We start from the raw sequence: 18,209 nt of genomic DNA on the forward strand, positions 1-18,209 counted from the left end.
TCCTTACATATCCTAATTTAGGCAAACACCCAATTCCGTAATCATGAACATTGTGAAGATGGTCTCAAAAATATTTTGTGGATGTGAATGATTTCCCTACATATCCCAATTTTGGCAAACACCCAATTCCGTAATCATGAAAATTGTGAAGATGGTCTCAAAAATATTTTGTGGATGTGAATGATTTCCCTACATATCCCAATTTTGGCAAACACCCAATTCCATAATCATGAAATATGTGAAGATGATCTCAAAAATTCACACTCTAACAAAGGGAAATATTGAGCAAAAGGCATCAAATTTCTTCTACCAAACTCTCAAGCACGATAAAACAAAAGGAAGGGCGCTCGAAACACTTACCGTGTGGAACGGAGAGGGGTTGAGTACCAGAGTGGACCTTGCAGAGTAGCAAAGGCAGCCAACCATGGCTCTCTTCACCACTCTTCTTCTTTTTCTCCTTCCTTTTGCTTGCTTATGCTTGGAGGGAAAATGGATCTCCCGTGTTCCTGTATCAGTGGAGATCTTGCCACGTGGCGGAAACAGGAGAAAGCAGAGATGGACGATTCGGAAGAGGGTCCATGGATATGGGTCGGTCGTGCTTGACCCGAATCTTCTTTATCCGGCTTTTGAAAATTCGGTCCGGTTATGGATACTACTGACCCGACGCGGATCTCACAGTTGAGTCCATGATCCAGTTATGATCTGAGTGACTTGAGAGTTGAGTCCATGTGGTACTGAACATAAAATATGTTGATTTTTAATAAAAAGGGTGATGACCCAACCATCACCACGTCTATTCCAAATGTCTGACCCGGATTGGGATATATATAGTTATACACTACCAGTCTACCAGGATATGACCATATGGCTCGGGTGCAGTTCAGACCCGGTTTAGAATTCGAAACTATTCACGTCTTTACTCGATTGGTTGAGGCTCAAGAGTGCTTCACCAATTTCTTAGCTGATGGGTCCAGACCTTGATGTGCGAAGTGGGTCCAATTGAATAGGCTTGCTGGGGCAGGCCAGTAGGACCTAAGATCAAATGGACCAGATTCCAGATTAGGCTTTTTCAGGGTTTGATCTGCCATCCATCAGCTTTGAATTCTTGCACTTTTTGTCTTTTTTTCCCTTCTTTGGGGGTTCAAGGTAGGGATGTAAACCGTTCGGATTTGGATCCGATGTGGCCAATACCATATTTGACTAATCAAGTGTTGACTAAACAGATTCGAATTCAGATTCAGATTCGGATGATGAAAAGCTCATATCAGATCGTTTTTTCCACATGTAGATGAGTTCAGATATTTGTCAGATTCGGTCACAAAAAATCAAAACCATATCAGCATCAGATTATAAATCGGGCACGGCTTTGGCTTACCAAATGCAACTAAACGGTATTGAATTCGGCCTGATAAAATCTTATTCATTGGCATCACTAGTTAAGGGGGGAAATGGAGTTTTTCATATTTCCAGCCATACCCGAACACTGATCCAAATCCACATAGTTGGGAGACTGGAACTCTTCAGTTCCTGATGCGCCTGGGTCAAGCCAACACCCTAAAGATTACAGCCCCTTATTGGATCTACGTTTGATTGAGATGTATAACGAAAACAACATTTTCATGTGTTGCCCGTGTCCGTAGCTTTCAGAGGTGGGCCACGTAAGGAAGGGTGGTCGTGGAGCCTCACTCAAGGTTTTCCTCGCTTTGGCAAGGGTTCCTAAAAAAAAAAAAATCATTTTCCTGTGTTACCAAAATGTGGTGTTAAGGATGGAGTTGCCCCAAACAGCAGAGTATAAGAGCACCTAGGAAACCACAACACCTCTGATTCAAGGCTCCCAAACAGAGCCTGAACAACATGGTTGCTTTAAGGCTTTGTTTGGGAGACTGCATTGGGATGAAAGTACAATTTTCATGTGTTGCCAATTGCCAAAGTATGATTTTGCCAAAATGTGGTGTTGAAGACGGAGTTGCTAAAAACAACCTTTTCTGAATGGTGTATTGAAACGTGATGATGAGGCTGCCAAAGCCATTCCCAATACAGTGTTCTGGCAACACCACTTCCCCAACCAAACAGTCAAGAAAACATGAGATCACAGGGTACACCGCGAAACACCTCTGATTCAACGCTCCCAAACATGGCCTAAAAAGCACTTGGCAAGGTTTTATCTTTCATGGTGAGAAATGTCGACAAGTTTATTCCGTATGTTTTTCTTTTTTCTTTTTTTGTGATGACGCCAAAGTGAGGGAAAACCCCGGGTGAGGCCCCACGACCACCCTGCCTTACCTGAAGTTTATTGCCTATGTTGCATATATATTTTCAGATTGCCTCTTTCACCGATCTCGAATAAAAGACTGGACATATGGATCATCACATTGGTGACTGGTGAGTGAACAGAAACAAGGAAAAAAAAAAAAAGGAAAGAAGAAAAACAGCTAAGAGACACGAAATAACCTAGAAATTGTTACAGTAAAGTACAACTCGAAAAGTTCAAATGGCATCCACTTTAGCATGCACGAACTGAATCATTTTCACGTTTCAAATTTCCAACTTAAACGCCTTTCCCACAATTTCCAGTGATTTTACAGAAAGCAAGAAAGTTTAGAGCAACAATAGAGAAAATTTTCCCAGTTGCGCCTACTGGCTTTTAACATTAATCAAAGGCAAGACGAAGAGGTGAAAGGCTACCTTACCGAAGCAATTAGGACTTGTAAGCAGGTTTTTTCCATGGAATTGATAATCCTTTTCATAAAAACGAAAATTCTGTTGACCCACATTATCAATGTTTGACAAACAATGGAAGGTTCCATATTCATGTAAGCAAAATTTTAAAGGACCAAAGGTTTTCAGTGTCAAAAGCAAGACATTCCATTAATTTCCATACCGCAGAATAAGATTTTAATAGTCTGATTTAGAGCGTTGTTGCATTGATCAGAAACACATGAAAAAAAAAACACTTTTACTCCTGCAAAAATTGTATCACCTTCAGGCTAAGCATGCTCAGATGATGGTGTCTGTACAATGCCGTCCGCTTGAGAGCGAAACACAGTTTTGCTTACAACTATATCACAATGATGGAGATTACAATTGTAGAGAACAAAATCAAAATCCATGGCATACTCAACCTACAGCAATCGACAGATTTTTGCATCCTACAAAGACTTGCCAGAAGATCTACAAATACCTTGAGGAAGGCTAACGTCCCACATATGAAGCTTAAGAGCAGTATGACAAAACCTTTATTCTCCATGTCGACCAGGTCAGTTCTCCGTCTCTCTATCTCCAGTCTGCGAGGAGACAAGCAAACAGGGCAAGGATAGGTAAGGGAACATACTACAAGAAAGGTCCATATGTACCTGTCCTGCATACTGACAATTCCAAATGACTTAAAAGAGAACATGTCTGGAATTTTTCAATCAGAGGATTATTACAATTACAAAACAAGGATCTGTTCAACTGATTCACATATATTAAGTCCAATATGAACAAGCATCCAGCCCGCTCAACTAGAAAAGTCATTGCCAAGAATCAACAAGAACATTTATCTGGCACAACTCATTACACACGAGTGATTTAGCTGACAAAAACTGGGGACCAAAGTTGCTAGAATTGTTCTCCATAGCATGAGAAGCCAAATACACCAACAAAAACAACAATAATGCAGACTTTTACGCATTTTATTTCAATAAGAACACTCTTTTGTGTGATTTATGAATTGAATCTAAATTGAATCCAAAGACTTGACAATTTAACACAAGTCAAGGTGTTTCAACCTGAATCAACGTGGACCCACAGCAAAAGAAAGCTTTTGACCCAGCTGAAGGATGCCACTTGGAAAAAGTAAAATGAAGGTGTTATCCAGTCACTGACATAACACCTCGTCAACTCGCTGATTTACTCAACTCGCTGATTTACTCATATCCGAACTTTGCATAGCTAAGAAATGACTCCCCTTAGTAGCTAAGAAATGACTCCCCTTAGTAAAGGACGTGTTATCCCATCATTAACATGTTATAGGGTATAGCTGCCCCTGTATAAAGCCATAAAAGCGCTGTCTACATTGTCTCCAAATCCTGAGAATAGACAATGGCAATCACCTTGGTTGGGCCAACAAGTACTTTGAACTGGCTAACATGTTATTTCCATTCTCATTAAGTGGAAGCAGATGCTATCACACTGACCAAGTTGTCAATTGTAGATAATTTATAGCCCAACAAGATGGAAATGTCCAGTAGGTCAAACTTTTAAACAAGCACCTCATTATATATGCATTTATATTTCTGACTACTTTCCACTTCCGGTTTCCATAAATTAGAAACGATCAACACAGTGGATACAATGAGGCTCAAATGCTCAACATTCAAACTAAACTTAAAAAACACGATCCTTCTTTTAGTTATTTGACTAACACCTTTCCCTAGTGACTATTCTCCAATGTCAGAAAACACTGAACAAAACAATCTAACAGCTGGAAGGTAACAGTAACCTATCACTGAAAGAAGCAAATTTTTGCCAGGAAATCATCTATTAGCCCGATAACAGAAACTCACTTCATTAAGACCCCATGCAGCTAAAGTTTGTTTAAAGACACATAAAAAATGTAAATGTGTTTGCTTCAGGCAGCAACTGGATCAGAGTATTTGGTCCCATATTGAATCCTCTAAGCATTGCATATAATCACACAGAAGGGATTAAATGCTTACAGCAGGCAAGATATACTGCATTCAGAAGCACATAATTATCTGGAATTGGATCTTCAATACTCCAGAATAAGATATCACACAACTGGCAGAAACACAGACAAAATTCTAGAATCTTTGTGCAAACGTATATCAAATCATATGTAGAAAGTGAAACAATTCCACAACTAATTTCTTGACATGCATCAGGAGATTTGCAAGATAAAATGAGTGAGAACTAGAATTCAAACCTGAGAAGTTCATTATTTACAACCAATTTGTTTATCTGAGAACCGAAAGAAGATTTCCAAGCAATAAGCTCATCAACATCTCTAGCCTGGTAAAACAAAAGATGGTTTAAGAGAAATCACAAATGATAATCGTAGTTCAAATGTCATAAGTTCTCTTGTCAAGCATGAGGATGGAGAGTTGCACTTACAATAACCACATTGCTTTCTTTAAAGTCCTTTATTGCTGATGCGATATGCTGCATAAGAAGTGCTTTATCAGATAACTCTTCGTCAAAATCCTTGAAAACATTTCCATATCTGGAATTTAACTCTTCAATGTATCTCTCCAAAACAGAGAAATTCAAATCCAGTGATCTGACTTTCTGCATCAGTATCTTAAGGACAGTATCTCCAGGCATTCTTCCACCATGCTTTGGTCTTAATTCAGGTATTGAGTCGTGCAAAAAGCTCTTAGAGATAAACCTAGATTCATAATCAAATGCTTCTTGAGATGGATCCAACAGGTTAGAAGAGGAATCCAACCTGTCTAGAAGTTTATCAAGCTCATCCCTACCATCCAGCTTGGTGTTCCCCTGACCAGATGCCTGATAAACTGCTGTATGTTCATCTAAGCTTGGCCCCTTATCTTGAAAGGACATCAAATCTTCCAGCATCTTCTCAATGGCATCGACCCCATACACTTCTAAAATGCTCAGTGTGCAGTAGAACTCTGACCCGTAGTGGGTAAGCAATTTTAACTTCAAGTACCGAGCCCACTTTGGTTCTTGAAGAGTAAATCTTTGTGCATGCCTTACATTTCCAGCATGAAACTCACCAAGGTGGGTCCAGCTCTCTGTGGGATAAACCAAACTGCTGAGTATCTCGAAATCCTTCAAATTTGAAGAGTGATGTTCAAAATTTGCGATTTCTATTGTGTCCACCAAGGTTTCCTCTGAAAGTTCAATACTGACAAACTTCTCCTCCACAGAACATGGGTTTCGGAGGTATTTATCCTTGTCTTTGTCCAAAATGTAGGAGGCACCCTTTGCTTCTTTGTTGAAATCAAGGACCTTAGCTCCCTTTGAAGCAGCTGCAAAATTGTACTCCTTCCCACCAGGCTCCCGCCTGTGAACTATGCTCCCAAGCTGATCCCTCTCAGATCTGCCTTTGGAACCGATGGCTTTACTTCTGAACTCATCAAGATCAAGTGCTGAAACACGAGACAACCTATCGCTCTTTTGTGCGTCCTCTCTAACATGCTCAGGTCCATATCTTAAATCCTGTGAGACATGATTGTCATTTTCAGGTTGAATGTCCGCAGCATGGACCAGAGACTGTGTTTCTTCATCCACTTCTCCCAATGTAATCCCTGCATAATTAGGAAGAACCCCAGAATCTTCAGCATGGGAGGGACCTGTTACCACTGATTCCGATCCATCTTCTTCATTTGAATCTACCATCGCTGTATCCTCACCATCAAATGGTGACAATCCATCTCCACTGGTGGAATTAAGAACTTGCGAGTCTTCAGCATAGAAGGAACCATTCGGCATGGATGCAAACTCATCTCCTAAATCTGAATAAAGCAACAGAAACACAAAAAAATTATATGGGCGAAACATCATGATGATTGGTCATAACCTTAACTAGAAGCTGAAGACAGACTACACAAACTCATTCAAGAGATCAATGAATCAAAAGATCAACTCAAGGACAAGCAAAAACATGACAATTCAAGAAGAGGGTATGCAAGCTTACACGCGTATCCACCACCACGTCCCACCCACGAATTGAGAAGCAATATGAGGCCCCACGAAATGAGGACCAGCGAAATGGACACCATGTATAAGTGTTTCCTCCGAGAGGCGATACTTTCCAAAGCTCTTCTTCTCTGGAGAAGAGCTCTGCGTGATCTCTGCATTGTCTCATCGGACCATATCACAACTACAAGAACAAAGAAGAGTGAGAGTAAACATACCCATCTTCAGGATAAATAGAAAAGCCTCCCCCAAAAAAACGATGTTGGGTGTCACAGAATCACAGTCGTCGTACCTGATGGAGAAACCAAACTTTATGCAGGGGCAAGACTGTCCAACACTCCTTTCTTCAGATGGATCTGCAAAATTCCCACGATACAACAGCTGTCCATTAGATTATTCTATCATTGCAGATCTACCAACTTTCCGAAACATCAAAAAGCCGAAAAAAGAGAGGCTAAAAACAGCGCAAAATCGCATGCAGTTTTCTGAGTCGGATAAAATAAGTCAACCCCATGCTCTTTTGCTAATGAAATAAAGATCAAGGATTTTCAGATTTTAATCACAAACAAAAACAAAACAAGAATAGTCTAAATACCTCTGTTTTCAGGAATTACAAAGTCAAACAGACATAAATTCCCACTAAGAAAATCTTGCCTGCAACAGAAATAAAAAAACTTGTTTTGGCTTTAAATAGTTGCTGGTTTTTCCCGGAGTATTGCGATCCGTGTTAGCAGAATGAGAGTAAAAAAAGCAAAAGAAAAACGCCGAACAAAATTAGGAATTCTGAGGATGCAAAATCCCAAAATAGAAAATCTCTTTGGCTCCCTAGTAAATTTTTTCTCGCCTTAATAAGAACAAAAATATATGCGAGCTACCAAATTACCACTACTTGGAAGAATATCAAAAAACTCCTTACATTTTCTGATGAAAGCTTCACTCAGCAGTAAAAGAGAGTAAAAGGCAACCTAAGAAGAACTTTTCAGACACGATAAACTGAAGAAAATTTCCCTTTTTGGACGAAATTTTGGTCAACCCCATGGCTGCAACTCGATCTGAATGAAGGATTTTTTTTCAAACGCGTTTCAGACAGGATAAACTGAAGAAAACGTCCCTTTTGGTCGAAATCCGCGGAAAATAAAAGCCAGAATTGACAGCGGCTTGCAGGAATATCAGAAAACGCGTGATAAGGCAACGTGAGCTTTCACAGATGACATAATTGCATGGAAGAAACACTAAATTTCCAAGAGAATTTTGGAAGCAAGTTTTGATGAAATCTTCAAATGAAAGAGGAAGGAAATCCAAAATTCCAGACCACAAGGCGAGAAAAAAACCCAGAACTCGCAAGAAGCACAAACAAAAAACAAGGAAATTAATCCAACTAAACAAACCAGATGTGGACGAGAATGCCAATCTTAATTTCCAAAATATATGAAAAGAAAATCGAAATTCAAGAGAAAATAAGGAAGAACACCGAAATGAATCCAAGAAATTCAAGTCTTCAAAGCAAATCAAGCGAAAGCAACCAGAGAATGATCCAACCAGTAAGGATTACGGATGATTCCTAAAGAAACAAGAATCAGGGAACTCTGCAAGAAAAGAACGCTAAATTTCCTCGCGGCTGGATCGAACGCCACATCGATCTGAGAACTAACAAGGAAATCCCCCACAAGGAGCCAGTGGGAAAACAACGGCAAGGGGGAGGAAAAACCCTCAGTCAATTCGATCGATGTGATTCACAAACAGGCCCTCAGAAGCAACAATCAGAAACTCGCCGGTAATGAACAAAACGAATAAATTCACCATCGTTTGCGTCGAATTCTATAGGCAAATCTGCGATCCAATCCGGGAAATGGGCTAACAGAACCAAGAATCTCCCAAAAATCAAGCCAAAGAAAGTTTAGCTACTGAAGACCTGCGAATCACAAACCCTATGCAGACACAAAGAGCACATAAATTCCTCTTATCTCCACTGAATTCTCGCACTCACGATCCAAGAACTAACGAGACTCGTCAAACCAGAAAAAGTTTGATGCCCTACCTTCCCTCTCTCTTTCTCTCATCGAATTAAAATCCAAAAATGAGGCCAAAGAGAACCAGATTCAATCTCTGAACTACTAAACAGAAAGGAAGTCAAAGTCGTCTTTCTATGGTCACGGTGAATCACAATCTCTGGAATTACAGAAGAACGTTCTGAATTCTCTCCCGCATCAAACTCCCACACTCAGATCGCCAGAGAGAACGAGGCCAAAGAAGGATTTAATCTCCGAAACTACTAAACAAAATAAAATTCAAAATCTTGTCATTCTATTGTCACGGCGAATCTCAATCTCTGAGATTACAGAAGAACGTCCTGAATTCCCTCACTCTCGCATCAAACTCCCACGCTGAGATCGCAGGAAAAACGAAGCCAAATAAGGATTCAATCTCCGAACTACTAAACAGACTTCTATGACCACGGCGAATCTCAAATTCTGCAAGTACACTCGCTCCCGCATCAAATTCCACGCTCAGACGGCGAGAGAGAACGAAGCCAGAGAAGGATTCGGAATTTACCTCCTTCGATCAGCGCGTGATTTTCCGCGAGATCCGAAGCGAACCGGAGACCGAAGAAACGAGAAACAGAGAGAAATGGGAATCGAGGCCTTCTCCAACGCCCGATCTGATCGTCGGTGCCTGGGATGAACGAACCTCCACACCTCGGTGTCGTCATGTACTCTGTTTGTTTATAATTTATCTTCTCATTTTTCTTCCCCATTCCCCACTTTCGGTTTTCTTGTCGCTTACTCAGAGAAACTAAAGAAGTGAAAATCGGCAGAGCCGGGAATCCGAAGTCGGTAAAAAGTGGGCACGGAACTAGGCAACCGGAATTTACAGGAGAGTTCTATCTTAAAAATGAACGGCACCCATCAGAATAATGTGAGCCGTTCATTTTAAACCATTCCGATGCCGTTCATCCGAACCACATGAAAAAAAAAAAGTGGCTTCGTACAGGTTTTGGATGCCGTTCATTGTGAAATCAACGGTAACCAAAAGCGCTCTGACAGAGTACCGTAAGAGCACACACTAACCTGATCCTCTCTCTATTTACCCGTGGGGTAAATACTTGTTGCGGTAAAGACTAGAGGGACAGGAACCCCTGGGTTGGATCAAAGGCCTGGACCCATAGATGGATCGGATATCGGGTCCACTAGTGGAGGACCACATGTCCGGCCCGACTACTTGAAATAAGTTTTATTGAGAAAGTCTGGGTCCACTTGATGCAGCAGAGATTAGTGCGGGGATATCATTATGTAAAAGGGTTGGATCCTTCTTGGATATGGGCTCGGCATGATTTCGACTGTACTATAGACTTGGGCTTGGGTATGGATGGGCCCGAATCCAATTAGCCATTTTGCACTTATTGGTTATGTATAGTCTCATTTCAAACAACTATTGGGTCCAGAGCAAAAGTCTGCACCGGATCCAACCTGTTTAGTTAATCGGATGTCTATCGGTGTACCAAATCAAGGTAAACAGTTCTTTGTATGTTAGATATCCAAACCAAGCCCAATCCATTCGCTTTCCTTGCAAAATTGGTCTGAGATATCTGATCAGATCCGGATCAAGTTAGCCTCTTAACGCGTGTTCTTGTGATTTTAGCCGGTCAGTTTTGATCCAATTAAGTTAGGACGCATGACCATGTATATTCTATTTGGACTTTTCAATTTCAACTTAACATGCTTTTGTTTGATATGCATGACTGTAGGATTTATCTAGATGCAGTTGCATCCAAATGAAAACAAAAAAAGAAAGGCTAATTATGTCCGATTTGCAATCATTTGAAGTGGTTTGATGCATCCATTTATTCCAAAAATGTGGGATAGGTTGGAAGTAGGGGTGGCAATCGTGTCGGGTTGGCGGGTCGACCCTACGGGTTGGTGGGTCAGCATACCTCAACCCCAGCCCGACCGTTTATTAAACGGGTCGGCTGTGGCAAACACGAACCCGGCCCGTTTAATAAATGGGTAACCCGACACGATCCGCCAACCCATTTAATAAATGGGTTGGGTCGGGTAAACGGGTTCTCAAGTTCGCGGGTCAGGTTGGCGGGTCGGGTTGGCGGGTCGGGTTGACGGGTTGATGGATCGGGTTGGCGGGTTGACCCGCCCGCCTAACCCGTTTATTAAACGGGTCAGCCGGGTTGGCGGGTTGGCACACCCCCAACCCGAACCCGACCCGTTTAATAAACGGGTTAGGTGGGTCGACCCGTTTATTAAACGGGTTGGCTTAAGCCCAACCTGAACCCGCCTAAGAGGCGGGTTGGTGGGTCGGGTTGGCGGGTCGTGTCAGGTTTTGCCACCCCTAGTTGGAAGTAGTCCAATGGTCCCCCTGAAATGTTGTCAGTATCAGTGTGTATCTACCGGCAGAAAATCGATAGGCTTCGCCCCTGAATCGGCTATTTTTTAATAAATATAAAAATCAAGGGTTTTTACCCATCAAAGGCCAGCCAATGTGTGGTGAGTGATGGTTTTTTTTTTCTTTGAATTATCCACACACAAAAACACTATAAACAAATTTTTCTTTGATCAAACTAATGTTAGTAGGGCAATGCTCAATCCAACATATCAGTCAAGGTCAAGTCAAGCTTGATGGTGGGCCCACATTGTAGTGGGATCGCCCATGTGGTTAAGCCAAATTGCAATTGTCCAATTATATCATAGTGTCTCCCATTCAATTTTCACTAGGATTAGATCAGTGACTAGTTTGGTGAGATGCCCACAGGAATTGATCCAATTCTTAAGCAGGTTTCTTATTTAAAAAAAAAAATCAAAATCAATGAATCCAAAAGCAGTGTGGTGGTTGTGAAGGCATTAAGATGTAGGTGCCATATTAGCTTTCAAATGTGGGTCACGTAAGGCAAAGTAATTGTGAGCCCACCTGATGTTTGCCTCGTTGGGGAATGGGTTGATTAAGTAAACCGTGTTGTCGGTGAGGGTTAGGGATGGTAGTGGACCGGGGGAAAGCGGGGCCCCGCCTCGCCCTGTTTGGACCAGGGATGAAGGGTATGAAATGGGGATGGAGGTGGGGACGAAGGTTAAAATTCATCACCGTCCGTAGGTGGAGGCGGGGATGGACGTGCACTTTTCCCTTCCCCGCCCCGACCACTTTTCCCCCCAATATCCCCGCCCCGCCTCATCCCCGTTTGAACCGGGGATGGAGGACATGAAACGGGGATGAAGGCGGGGATGGAGGATAAAATCCATTCCCTGCCGGGGGTGGAGGATAAAATCTTGAGGCGGGCGGGGGTGGAGACCTTGTCCTCCCCCCCCCCCCCCCCCCCACTGCCATCACTAGTGAGGGTTCCTCGTCACAAAAAAAAAAAGTATCTAAAAGCAGCCAAAGCATGCAAAGATTAGACCTAATCATATTATTAGTTATCAAATGCGCTAGTCGGAAGGCCCCTAAAAGTCCTAATCGGGTTTAGGCGAGACTAATTGGGCTAGGCGGGATAAAAAAATTGAAAAAGTAAAAATATCATAACAAATTGTTAAATTTAAGTAATAAGTAGAAACAGTTGTCATTGTAACCATAAATGAAGTATAAGTGAGTATTTAAATACAACATATCACAAACTTTGTATAATTGCATAACATTTGAACATACAACACAAAAACAAACAACTAACTATAAATGAAGCAAATATGACATTAAAACATCAATTATGAATAAAGCAAATATAAAATAAAAAAAAACAATTAAGAATGAAGCAAATATAACATAAAAATAGACAATTACCAATGAAGCAAATATAACATAAAATCAAACAATTATGAATAAAGCAAATATAATAAAAAAAATAATATATAAATTACTAAAATGTCCCATGCATTGTGGGTTTTTTATACATGGTATGAAGGTGATTCAACTTCTACTATTCAAGAAAATGACATTAGGAGGTTATTTATCATTAGCAACATGAAAAAACAAATTAAGTCATTCATAATAGAAAAAATATTGAATAATAATTGTGATGACTCCTTGAAATTTAAAATCTAAAACTTTATTGAAAATTAAAAAAAACAATTTGAGTATTGACAGCGAAAAACAATTTAATGTTGTATCTAGGTTTCAAAATTTTTGAACGGCCCACAAGGGTGAATCAACATTGAGAATTATTAGAGTAAAAACAAAATATTATTTACATCATCATTGTCAAAATGTATAAAATGTTCAAAATGCAAAACTTGAAAAATAAGATTTTATAAACAAAATCTCATGCTAGGCTCTGGATCTTTCGAAGAGTGTTGGTCCTCGATGTCGCTCCTGTCCCGCTGCATCTGTGTGATATACTTTGTTCTTAAACAAAATCCCATTAAAGGGTCCGACTTCCGACAGTCTGGTAAGTCTATATCAATTTCAAGTAATTCAGAATATTAAAACATATTCAAGTGTCACAGTTTATTTATGACTAGAGTTATTCCACATAAAGTATGACCAAAACATAGAAAGGAACATACTTAATTATTTGTATTATAAAGATATATTTTCATCTCAAACTGTGTGATTCAAAGGTCGTTGTTTCGATATTTACTATCCACCTTGGGTACGTGGGGGAGCACAACATTACATATAGCCGAAGCATCCAAAAGTATATTATTTTCATGTATTTTAACCTAGGTGCTTGAAGAAATTTCTGCTAAGGCGAAACAATATAGGATGCATCCTGGACTAGCTATAATAGTTCAAAAATCTATCACCTAGAACATATTTGACAATCCCGACCTCCTAAAAATCCTACGAGTGAGTGGATACCCTGGGAAATCTTTCGTTTTCAAACATAATCGAAATCACTTGAGGTTGTACCATCTGCCTTCTTCAAGTTAGAGATCAATCTAGAATGGGTTTGAAGGTTTATCTTCATTACAAGGGTCATTATTTCATGTTCCTTGCTTTTGGAGGCTAAATCGGGGTCTAGCAACATGCATACCGTTTTAGGGTAGAAACTATAGTTCTTTGACCCAATTTAGTGAGTACTTTGCTTATAGGATTAATCTAAATTTTTAGTTGTGTGTATAGGCATGTTTCACTTTTCACTTAATGCCTTTTTCTACACTTTGAGGGTTCAAGTTACCCCAAGCTCATATTTGAGCGAAACAGATACACATATATGCCCTACACACAATTATGCGCTTACGGTACTAAAAAAAAATCTCTAACCTTGACCTCTTTTGGGCCGCAAGTGTTTTGTTTCATGCCTAACAATATTCTTTGGCGAAATAACTCATCGCTTGTAGGGTGTCGAAACCCCTGAATCTATTGTCGAGCCACAACAATTATTGCAAGTTTCTATATATGTTTTATTGTGTGCGAACAAAAGCATATGTGCAAACTTTAAAGTAATAAATGTGTACCATATGCATCCGAATCTAATTTCATCTGTAAAATAATGTACACAAATATCATTTTTGCATGTGAAACGATGCATGCGAATTAAAATATTATGATGCATGCAAAAATATAATTTTTTTCATGTAAAGTGATTTATGCAAAAATATTTGTTTTCACGTAAAGTGATGCATATGAGTTTGTATATTATTTAAGCAAAGTGAAGTATGAATATTATTTAAGTAAACTGATGTATGTGAGTTTGAATATTATTTAAGTAAAGCGATGCATGCAAAGTGAAGTGCGATGTGGAGAAAGAGAGAGACCGATATGTTGAGTTGATGATCGAGCCTAACCGAGGCACTAGGGAGAGCCGAGCCTCTAGGTGAACCATTAATACAGGGCATCTAACCGGTTAAAGAGAGGTACCAAATTACTAAAGGAGAATTGGCTAAGGGGGAGATGGGCTGAACTAAGGGTGAGCACTACCGAAAATGGTGGTGCTAGAGGGGCTAATGGAAGAGAGAAGGGGAGAGAAGATGGAATGAGGCTAAGAAGGGGCGGGGAGAAGCCCTCTATTTATAAGAGAGGGAGTGGGCCTTCTAAGGAGCCCCTTTACACTTGTTAAGAAGGGTAAAACCATGGGTGGTTTACCATGTGCTACTTTGGTGGGAAAGTAGAGTGGGTTTGGATCTTGGAGCAGATTCATATTCAGTTCAATTGACCCACACCTACTTAGTTTGGTTAGGGTCTAATTTAGTTGTAATTTTAGTTTTTATTTTACATTTTTTAACTAGAACCCTATAAAATTTTAAAATTCTATTTAACCTTAAAAGCTAACTTTACCAAGGTGTTTTATAGAAATATCATTTAACATATGGTTGATGGTGTTTTATAGAAATATCATTTAAGACTGAGCTGAGCCTGGTCAAAGAGGCCATGGATGATTATGACCCTTGAAATCCATGAAAAATATGATTTTACCTTTAAACCTGTCGGGTGAGTTTTGCGATCGCACAAACTCCAAATTTAACGAAATTACTTTCATTTTCTTTGAAATTTCGATGTGAACCCAACCGTGCATTCAAAAATCAATAATAATTCATCAAAAAATGATTCAAAACATAGATATTCATAACTGATCAGAAATACCAAAAAAAAATAGGTATTACAATAATTAGCATAAACATATTCAATTTATTCTTATATTTATCACCAACTTGATGCTTGCCCTTTATCCAATCAGAAGCATAAATCAAAGATTTTATTGTCATTGGTAGCAATGAACTGTTAGTATCATCCAACACCCGACCCCCCGTACTGAAAACTAGTCGACTTTGAAGCAATTGTGGTAAAGCCTAATAGGTATGCTCAATATATCATGCACAAACTTTGAGAGAATACAATACTTTGATTTCTTATCCTTCTACCATCCCAAAAATGTCAAAATGTCCATATATATATATATATATATGTCAAGGTTTCCATCATCCAGTACATGGCAGTATCATATTTTGAAACTTGAAAAGGAATATTGTTTGCCTTACTTAGAAACTCAAAAAAGTTGAGAGTATCACTACTAATGTTATTGCTTGCCTTAAAATTGTCACCACTATTGATTACTTTATTGTAACTTTGCCTACTAGAGATACTCATATTATTATTTGTTATTGCCTCATATTGACTCTCATGTCGAGCAACATAGTCCCCATAAAGCTCATGCAAAGTGGTCGTCACTGGTTGAACATAATGTGCTACTTCTTCCTTGTCAAAATAGATTCTAGAAAAAACAAATCTATCAAATTTTTCTTTATCTTAAGATAAAAATTTTGAAGAAACGGCCATCAACATGTTACAACTTCCCCAATATTTTTCAAATGTTTCTTTCATTTTTTTTTGGCCATTGATCTCATAAAGCCAAGACCATTGTCAACCTTTTCATCCAATATCGCTTTCAGCTTCCAAATCTCATGGAAAAAAAGTTCGAAGTCGAGTATTGGATCACTAAGAAAAGTTAAAAAATATTATAGAATACTTTTAAAAAAGTTCATGACTTTAACTTTGTCACACTCTTCTTCTTCAAGCAACCAAACAAAACTTGCATCATCAAATCTTATATCAAGTAAATATATATTTATATATCAAGGCAATATTCAACATTGAGTATGTCGAATTCTATCACGTAGGGACATCTAATTATTTCATGGAGATAAAATTATACTCTTGTTGGTGAAACGTTAATATGTTTGATGTTTTCTCTAATGTTGTGAAGTGGCCCCTTAATCTTCTCAAGCTCATTTTGAACCATTAAGTTCTGGGAACCTATCCTTTTAATGTAGCATGAATGATCATCAAAACCCTTAAATGAACACAGAAAAAGATGGCACTGATCAAGCCTTCTTGTCCAGCCAAATAATCCTGAAATCTGTCCTGTGCATCCTGTACAGGCTCGGCTCATTTACTAATTTGGGCGAGCCCGGGTTGGGCTTAGACTGAGCCGATCCTGATCGGTGCTTGGGCTAACCCGACTTGTTGTGCAGGCCTACTTGCCGAGCAAGTGTGTATTCTGCAAAAATGCAGAAGAAATTGTTGATCATATTTTCATCTTTTGCAGGGTAGCTAAAAACATTTGGAGGATGCTAGTTTTATTGTTTGGGAAGAAGAAGAAGATATCTTACAAAAAAAATTAAGGGCGTCCTTTGGTGGTGGGATCAAATGGCTTCAAGGAAAAAGTGGTACACCATGCATGAGAGCGGTTCCAAGGAGAGGGTATATAAGCCATGGCATATACCAGTTTTTGAGAAATAGGAAAATGGGAGAATGCCTTCTCATTCCATATTCACAATAAAAAAAGAAAAAAACAACAGATTTCAAGAAAACGTTTTCTCTCTTGATTGATTCAGCTCAACCCTGCTGGCCAGTATTCTGGCAGCAACCGGCCAGACTGGTTGAGAGAGAGAGAGAGAGAGAGAGTTTTTCTCTCTCGATTGTTGCAGGAATACCAGCCAGCAGAGAACCAGTCTGGCAGGTTGAGCTGAATCAACCGTGCGCGACAATGATGATGATTGTGGCCATGGTTATGATGATGTTGGTGTTCCGGAAAGAAAGAGGGGAAGAGTTGCGAAATGGGGATGACATTCTCATTGGAGTTTCAGTTAGGAATAGAATGGTCTGAATCATGCAATGGCAATGGGAAAGTGGGTCATGGCCATCGATGGTATACGTTATATACAATGGGGAAGTAAGAGCTTTCAGGGGCACCTCTTCATTATCCGCCGCTGAGAGAGAGGGAGCTCTCTTTTTTTTTTAATATGAGGGCAAAATAGAGAGGTATTCTCTCCATTTTTTTCATTTCTTTAAAAAACTTTACACGTGGCAGCCATCGCATATACCAGCTCCCTGGAACCGCTCTCCACCATGTATGGTTACATATATTCTAGCCGTAATGACTCGTAAACTTTGGAAAGTCCGATGCAAAATTTTGTTTAAAGATAAATCCATAGGAAAGAACAGATTTGCACCTGGGTGTTAAATGAAGTGTGGATACATGTCTTGAATATTGGCAAAGGGTCATCTCTCAAAAAAAAAAATCTTGGCAAAGAGTTGGAGTGAGATTTTAGGAAATGGTTATATGCAGGTCATTGGGAAGATCCAGTTCCAGATCCAGGTTGGATGAAGATGAATGTTTTTAGCGTGTGTAGGTCAGTTTGGAGGCAGAGCTTCGCCATTCAAAGTCTTACAGGGACAAATTTGTGGATTGGTTGGCTTGTTAAATCTAAACAGACTGTAGGTTCACAATCGGATATGCAGAGGGAAGATTTATTATTAGTTCTGATAAATCATAAAATCATTGTTGAGTCCTCAATATATGATTTAGTAGCAGATACCAATCGATTATTGGAGGGACGTCTGCCAAGTCTAAGGGTGCCTCAAGAACTGACTGATATTATATCTCCTTTTATTCATTTAGATGCACCCATGTTTGTAAAAGCACCAATCACGTTGCTGCTTGTCTTAGGAGATTAGGGGCACGTTTGCTTAGGAAAATGAATAGGACCATCCCCCACGGGAACTGAATCCGTGGAAAGGGGGTCCAGCATGTAAAATGGGGCTGCTTCCCTCGAGGAAAGCAGCTCCCATGTTTGTGTTGCATTGTGGGGCCCACGAAAATGGCACAG

The 18,209-nt window shown here is 39.7% G+C and overlaps 1 protein-coding gene across 2 annotated transcripts; it reads right to left on the reverse strand.

The window, feature by feature from the left end:
• Positions 1-2,943: 2,943 nt before the first annotated feature.
• Positions 2,944-9,371, reverse strand: LOC149847566 (SUN domain-containing protein 4-like). Of its 2 annotated transcripts, none has more exons than XM_089997095.1 (6): positions 9,220-9,371; positions 6,959-7,022; positions 6,665-6,850; positions 5,116-6,482; positions 4,928-5,013; positions 2,944-3,284 (listed from the first exon to the last, which is right to left on the reverse strand). In XM_089997095.1, the coding sequence occupies exons 3-6, from the start codon at positions 6,825-6,827 to the stop codon at positions 3,059-3,061; spliced, it is 1,842 nt and encodes a 613-aa protein (XP_089853221.1). In that variant the 5' UTR covers positions 6,828-6,850; positions 6,959-7,022; positions 9,220-9,371; the 3' UTR covers positions 2,944-3,058. The 2 variants fall into 2 exon arrangements, with proteins under 2 accessions (XP_089853221.1, XP_089853222.1); XM_089997096.1 differs by lacking the exon at positions 9,220-9,371 and adding an exon at positions 7,583-7,633.
• Positions 9,372-18,209: the final 8,838 nt, after the last annotated feature.

The sequence above is a fragment of the Nuphar pumila genome, chromosome 2, assembly GCF_984573655.1.
Source record: "Nuphar pumila chromosome 2, dmNupPumi1.hap1.1, whole genome shotgun sequence".
NCBI lineage: Eukaryota > Viridiplantae > Streptophyta > Magnoliopsida > Nymphaeales > Nymphaeaceae > Nuphar > Nuphar pumila.

Excerpts from the sequence above, each read along its gene's own strand:
- LOC149847566 (XM_089997095.1), bottom strand. The coding sequence starts at position 6,827 with ATGCAGAGATCACGCAGAGCTCTTCTCCAGAGAAGAAGAGCTTTGGAA. Across the intron at positions 6,483-6,664 it reads ACGTGGTGGTGGATACGCGT|ATTTAGGAGATGAGTTTGCA; the intron begins GTAAGCTTGCAT and ends TGCTTTATTCAG. Across the intron at positions 3,285-4,927 it reads GTAAATAATGAACTTCTCAG|ACTGGAGATAGAGAGACGGA; the intron begins GTTTGAATTCTA and ends GTCTCCTCGCAG.